Here is a 7,907-nt window from a genome sequence, read left to right as displayed (position 1 = left end):
ACCAAGGTATCAGACAAGATATTTACTATTTACACGTGTAGCTGATGTTAGTCTGGCCCTCTGCGTTGTTTTTTGGTACGGACCGCCCCAGGTGGGGTTCGACCCCCTGGTCTCCCGCACGGCGGGCGCCGATGCAAAACCGTTGTGCCAAGAGGTCAATGACCACTTGGCAGTCGGGTTTGCATGTCCTTTATGGGTGAGTGAGTGCACCTGGACCCTCCGTTGCACATGCTGTGATAGTTTCCATAGCTACTAACTGTGCAGGGGGACAAACCTTTGCTGTGGCTTTTTTGTCTTTCTGTCATTTTGAAAATGTAAAGGGAATTTTTTTTTTCAACCTTTATTTTACCAGGATTGTCCCTTGAGATTAAATCTCTTTTGCGAGGGAGACCTGGCTAAGAGATTGCACTGGTACAACAAAGATAGAAGCAGGTTACGTGACAGTACAAGCACTTAAACATAATACAAACATATCATCATTCAGGAATAGCAGGTGCACTTTTCTGTTAATTTATGTTTTATAAGGGCTTTGAATTCGCCCGGGGAGATGAAATTTGGACAGTTGTAAGGTGTTCTGAGTGCTGTTCCAGGACCAAGGGGCAGCATAGGAGAAGGCTGCTCTACCATGCTCTGTGAATCCTGGGAACTTAATACAACTTCCATGTGGAAGAGCGGGAGTTGTACATACTGTGAGCTGGGGATAACAGATTGCACAGATATGACGGCAACTTATCAAGGATCGCTTTATAGATTAAAGTAATCCAGTGGTGTTGTCTTCCGAGTGACAATGAGGGCCAGGAGACCAGAGAGTAAAGAGCACAATGATGTGTCGAGAATGCTGAGTTGGTGATGAACTGAATAGCACTGTGGTAAGCCGTGTCGAGGCACTGGAGAGTTGAGGGAGCAGCATGCATATAAATAATGTCCCCATAGTCCAAGCTGCTCAAGAAAGTTGTTTGTTATAATTTTTTCTTGGCAGCAGCATTAAAACAATGTGTCATCTGTAACTTTTAGATCATTCCATCTTCCACTTGCTGAACTGTTCACATCAACAGAAAGTTTGACCGGGGTGCCCAAACTTGTATATCACTGTATATCTGAACAACTTTCACTTGTACCAGAGAAATATCCAACCAGGAAAATCTGTACTGACAGCCATTCAAACACACACACACACTTGGCGTCATAATGAAGCGATCTGACCTAATCTAATCTGCAGCTCGTCCATCTGTCTGTGTGCGCTGTGCAAATAAACCAGAACCCCCTGTTAGACAGCAGCTCAGTGTGAAACACAGTGAACGTCACCTGCTGGATCTGTCACTCTCACTCTGTCTTACTTTTTTTCAATGTGTCCATACAGTAAGTTGAATGGATTCACTGATACAAAATCTACTTTGGAAAAGATTGTTCCCTTTACTGATAAGATAACCTTCAACACCCATCCTCAGGCTATGACACATGACCCATACAGACAGCTATATATTCTCATCTCAGAGGGGCATTCTATTAAAATATCAGAAACACTAATACAAAAAATACACCTAAGCAACATTTGCAGCAAAACATGAACAGTTCTTTTTTTTTTTTTTATTGATGTTTATGACAGACAAATACAAACAAATACTTGTTACCTTATTGCAGTTACATGGATAAGATACACATCTTGTATGCATTTATCAGTATCTATCTGCCCAGTCTTTTTTTTTTTTCTTACAAACAGCAACAAAAATAGCAAAAAAAAATAAATGCAGTCCAGCAATAATGTACAGAACAGGCCAGACCTACAACACAAAACATAGATCCACAAAACAAAACAAAACAAAACAAAACAAAACACCCTACGAAGTCTACATATTATACCAATCCTGTACCTGCCTCTAATAAAATATGGAGAGATGGCGACATTCTTACATATCCAGCAATTGAGCTAGGAATGGGCCCCACACCTCGTTAAATAAATCTTCCCTCCCAGCCACTCTATAGGTGACCCGCTCGTAGCTGGCCATTGAGCTTAAAACCTGTATCCACTCCTTAAAAGTGGACTGAGTGGGAGATTTCCAGTGGCGTAAAGTTATCCTGCACCCTGTTGTCATAGCTAGGCGACACCAAAGTTTTTGGTGTTTCGACATTTGAATGTTATCTGGAAGTAATCCCAACAAACATAATGCAGGGTTTTTGATCAAGTGTGTGCCCAGCACCTTATTCAAGAACACAATTATTGCATTCCACATGTCTTTAGTTTTGTCACACTCATATAACATATGTACCAGAGTTCCGACCCTTCCATTACATCTCCAACACAAATCACTGTTTCTGAGTTTCAGTCTTGCCAGTTTGGAAGGGGTCCAGTAAGATCTATTTAATATCTTATAACAAATGAGTTGTGATTGTGCTTCACGTGAGTAACAGTGCCATGATGCATATAGTTTTTTCCAATTATTTTCTGGAATCATTTGAGCCAGGTCCTTCTCCCAACACGCTTTCAGACCATCCAGTTTTGGCACTTGTGTACTTCTAATAAGTTCAAAGAATTTTGAAGCTCCTCTGTTTTTCTCTTCAATCTTATGGGAAATTACCTGGATTTCAGTCAGACTGTGCTGAATATGTTTGTTTGAGAGAATACAATGTCTCATTTGTAAATATCGCCAGAATTCAGAGTTACTCAAATTATATTTATTTTTAATTTCAGCAAATGATCTAAATCCCACATCTCCCATCACATCCTCAAGAATATGAATCCCAGATCTAATCCATTTGTTCCAAAAGAAACTTTTCTTATCAATTAACAATTTCTTGTTATACCATATGGAGGATCTGCTTGATAAATATGGATCAGTTTTTGTTATTTGATGAGCAATTTTCCATGACTCTCTGGCAAAAGCCATTACCGGGTCTTGGGAGGGGACTGGTCTATCTGTTTGTGAGAGGAAGGCCTCCACAGAAAAAGGATGTACCAGTTGCTCTTCTATCCTGACCCACAGAGGGATCCTCGTAGGCGGCAGGTGAATTTTAGATAGCTGTGATAAAGAAAATGATAAATGATACCAGTCTATTCGTGATAATGCCAACCCCCCCTTGTCTTTTGCAGCATATAACTTAGTCCGATTAAACATGGGTTTTTTTCCTGCCCATATAAACTTCTCTATCATACTGTTGTATGTTTTAAGTAATGGGGAAGGAAATTTTAGCGGTAACATGGAAATGATGTAATTGATCTTGGGAGTTAAAATCATTTTAACTAGATTGAGTCTGCCCAACAGGGAAATATGCAACATGAACAGTTCTTTATGGAAGTTGCAGGCACCAAATAAAGCCATGAGTAGATCAGTTAGTAGAGTTCACTTCATACAAAGAGCAGTAGACGGGAGAAGTCTAAGTCAGATCTGGATTTGTTGTGACCCCTCTCTGACTCCAGCAAACCTGCACACAGATCTTCAGGTAGCTGGCAGCTATAGGTTGTCCTGTCATCTGCCTCCTCTGTGCAGCAGTACAGTAACCAAATATCCATCCCTTATAAATTCTGACCATCAAAAATAAAGATATCACAAGGTTATCTTACAGTGTTGTAGAAAAAAGAGCATTGTGACCACCTGGCTAATGTTGGTCCGGGTCCCACAACAGACTGCTCTGCACTGTGTTCTGACAGCTTCATCAGAAGCAGCATGAACTTGTTCAGCAGTCTGAGCGTCAGTAGCTGGTCTGTTGGATGGAGCACACGCAGCCTTCTCTGATGAAGAGTTATTCACTTCACCTGTCAGTGGTCAAAAATTCACTGCCTGATCGGTGTATGTAGGACTCATGTGACATTTCAGTAAAACACACAGTAAGTACACACTAGTTAAGCATTAAATACTGAATCCATCATTTACAACACATGAATACTCATGTAGTTTATACAATTTGTACAATACAGTTAAAAATGTTTTACTAAGCACTAACTGTATTTATAAACTACTATAGGCCTATTAATGAGTATGCATGCATTATAAATGAAGAATTCAGTATTTATTCATGCTTAACTAATGCTTAATAGTGTGTACTTATTATAAAGTGTTACCAAATGTTGTCATCTTCATTAACATGAGCATCACACATCAGACAAGTGAAACTATATCAGTTTGACATTCCACCATTATGTTTTATCACTCTGTTATTACTGAACACACTGGTGTGTGTGTGTGTGTGTGTGTGTGTGTGTGTGTGTGTGTGTGTGTGTGTGTGTAACTCTACCCCTTTCAGGAAGTGGCCTACAGCCAATGTCTTGTGTGTGTTTGTGTTTGGACGTTGATGTTGCCGACCTGTAGGCCACCCAGCTGGGAAACATCTGTTCAGCACCTGAACATCTGTCCACTCCCTCCATACAGAAGGAATCTAGTAGGTAAAAAAAAAAAAGAAGTGATAAGCAATATCATCATTAGTATTGTCAAATACTGATTTTATACAAGCAGAACATTAGGCCACAATTAATCAATCACAACAGACATAATGTGTTACAAGGTCAATTTACGGTAACTAATACCAAGTTCACTGACCTTTACAAATGTGAGTCAGTAAACAAGTCCACATGTAATTTTCAGGCTGTTTGCAACAGACTAGATTATGATTTGTGATGAAGTCTAATGTGTTATTTGCAAAGTTCCCTAACCCCAATGTAACATATTGACTCTATAATTCCATTGGAGTAAAACCAAGGCAAAGTGCCGTATAAAACGGTCAAAATTGGTCAGAAAGACAAACTACAAAATAGGCTACATTACTTCAGTCCACCTTTATCTAATCAATTATAGACTTTTCATTCATAATTTGATGCTTAAACATGACAATGAAAAACACAAAAAGCAGTTTTTCTCAGTTTGGCAGCACTGTGCCTTTGTAGGGCAGTATGCTCCCTACCTACCTGGCAGGTGAGGCAGTCAGCCCCTCCCACCGCGGGCACGCCCCTCCCCTCCTCAGCCTCAGCAGGTCAACCTGAGCGGGAGCGCGCCTTACCTGTCTCACCTTACAGCCTCTGAAACTCAACACCTCGGTCCAAAGGTCCCGGGTGAAGAATCGGTTATTGTCAGAGACCTGGACGTGTCTCCGGAGTCCCGCGCCGTACCTGGGAGCGTCAGGTGGACATGGAGCCGGCCTACCGGGGTCTGGGTCGCTGCGCGTGCTGCTTCTGGCTCGCCGTGGCCTTTGACATCGTGGGTCTGCTGGTTCTGCTCATCGGGGTGTTCGTCAACGTCTTCTTCTACGACCTGCTCATCTACGCGGGCGCCATCGTCATCTTCCTCAGCCTCATCTGGTGGGTGTTCTGGTACTCCGGGAACATCGAGGTCCCCCCGGCGGAGCTGGAGGATGACGTCGGTCTACTGAAGAAGGACAAGGGCATCAGCGGCGCGGTGCGGCGCTTCTCCAGCCGCCTGACCGGCAGCATCAGGAGCTCGTTCCGCAGGAGCGGAGCAGCGGCCGGGGCCGGGGCCGGTGCCCGCCGAGGGCCGCCGGCCGCCCCGCCGGGGGGACAGGTGACTGTTGCGATGGCAACTATTAACCCACAGGAGGACAGCCCGCACAGTGACAGCGTGTCCACGGCGGCGGAGAGCGAGATCCAGATGCCACACACCGCCACGGAGAGCTTACCTGCGTAGAGCAGCTGGACAGGTGAGGCACCGACACACTGCAGAATGGAAAGTTAATGAAAACAAACCCCCGTGTAGTCTAATGAGAAAATCACTCGAAAACTAAAGTTTTAAATGACTAGGCCTAGCCTTTTCTTTGTCTTTTTCAGAGCTGTTTTTATTGCCAAGAGCAGTAAAGGTCAGTTTACAGCAGGAGGAACTTGTCTTGGTATCAGGTGCAAACATACCCAAAATAGAATAGAATAAGAATTTAGAGAATTAAGAATTTAAATAAAATAAAATAGAATGAATTAAAATATTCTAGTGCAAAAGATACGCATATAGGCCTACTATATACCAAAAAATATGCATATACTAGGCCTATAAATACACATATAGGCTACTATATAAAATAATAGAATAAAGATATAGCCTATACAAAATACTACTAAATAAGTTATTGTGCAAATTGTTGTAGTAGTGCAGAGTGACTGTCCATAGGTTTAGGGTTATGTAGGGGGAACTGGGGCATTGTTCATTAGGCTGACTGCTTATTACACACTTACATTATCCAGTCTTATCAATTACAACCATACTGATGTCATGGTAGCCTACTAAACCATCAGATTCTCTTTAATGTCCAGTCTCACTGAGCCTTGTACCTGGTTAATAGAGGATTCAGGATCATGGAAACATGATGTTTCAGTAAAGAACAGCATCCTGAGCTCTGTTAGACTTGGTAATGAAACTTCTTCTATCACCTGCATTCACACATGTAGCCTACTGTAAGATAAAGACTCCTGCTTGATGTTATTCTCCCTGTAGGTTATAGCCTACTGCATCTAACTGGTGATTTTATGTCCTTCACTCTGCCACAGTTAGGCTACAGTTCTAAAGAAATAGAAACATTTTGAAATTCAGTTTTATCTTACATCTAGCTGACATACAGTTCAGTTAAAAATGAAAATCAGACTGTATCAAACCATGTGCTATGTGTGTAGGGTGAATGTAAAACCCCCCACAGGTCTGTGGTCCTCAAATGATGGTAACACACGGTCTCAACACCATTTGATAAGAATGAAGCTCAAGTGGTTTCACAATCATTCTTGCCATTGTTATTATCATGAGTATTTTAAATGAAAGTGAATAGTAACAAAGTATCTGTATGTTTGATGTCAGATCAACAGGAAACCTGCTAAACACACAGAAGAAGCATCACAATCCTGTGTCAGGTGTATTTGCTGAAGGAACAGTTTATTCTAAAACCCTGAAACTATGAAGTAGAGGCGGCATTTATCAGGGCTTGTTCCTTCTTTCCTTCAGCCTGATGTTGTTTAAATGTGCAACTGAAAGGACTACCTGTGTCTGTGGCAGGCTGCAGCACAGATCTCTTATCAGTGGATAATCATTAACCACAGTTCACTGCTCACCGAGAGACAAGCCCTCAGTTTAAACAATGTCATTATACCTCAAACTTCCTGGTCATCTACACACTGATATACAAGACTCTCAAACACCATATTCATCTCCAGTCGGTGCACAAGCTTTAATAACTATCTTTTTTTTTCTCTCTCTCTTACAGATATTTTTATTAATATTCTCTTGCAACACTGAACAAAAGAGAGAGACTGCACTTCACTGTCCTGAGCCGTCTCCAACAGACTCCAGTGGATGTTTTTTTTTTTTTTTTTTTTTAACTGTTTAACTGTTTGTGTGTTTAATGAGAAATGAGTCATAATTGATAAGGATGTGTGGAGGAGGTGTCATGTCTTTAACCACTGTGTCAGATGTGTGGCAGCTTGGATCATAGACAGCATATTTATAATGTGATGACAGTTGCACATTGATATATCAACTATGAGCAGCAGCTTTATGTCTGTTTGTTGGAGAAGTCATAGAAAACATGGACTCGGCTAGGTTAGTTTTTATATGTTGAAGTAAATCTGAACTAAGAAAGTGTTTTTTGTTTTATTAACTATGTTTGTTGATGCTCTAAAACATATCAGACCTTCAACCTTCCAATCAATCAGAGAAGGCAAAAGTCAGGAGGGACTTTTATTAAAACAACGTGTCTCTGGCCTATACCTCTCCTCTCAGGGCCGTTAAACCTCTACTCACTGTCGTTGTTCAAAAGAATTGTAAATGTCTTAATTGGTGTAAATGGTGTGTATGATGTTTTGTATGACTGAATTGTGTTGTAGCGCATGGCATCTTGATCTCAATGACATTTTCTGACCTAATAAAGCCTTAATGTACTTCATAAAAATGCATGGCTGAACATGATGCAGTTTACACTATGTTGATGAT

At 41.3% G+C, this 7,907-nt stretch overlaps 1 protein-coding gene across 1 annotated transcript; it reads left to right on the top strand.

Annotated features, from left to right (window-relative positions):
• Positions 1–4,999: 4,999 nt before the first annotated feature.
• Positions 5,000–5,640, top strand: LOC146983520 (transmembrane protein 238). The gene has a single exon (XM_085785466.1). It carries the CDS (start codon positions 5,118–5,120, stop codon positions 5,628–5,630), a length of 513 nt encoding a protein of 170 aa, XP_085641592.1. The 5' UTR covers positions 5,000–5,117; the 3' UTR covers positions 5,631–5,640.
• Positions 5,641–7,907: the final 2,267 nt, after the last annotated feature.

This window comes from Trachurus japonicus, chromosome 8 (assembly GCF_045865225.1).
Source record: "Trachurus japonicus isolate A0001 chromosome 8, Traja_1.0".
Taxonomy (NCBI): Eukaryota; Metazoa; Chordata; class Actinopteri; order Carangiformes; family Carangidae; genus Trachurus; species Trachurus japonicus.
This window is presented reverse-complemented; position numbering and strand designations above follow the sequence as displayed.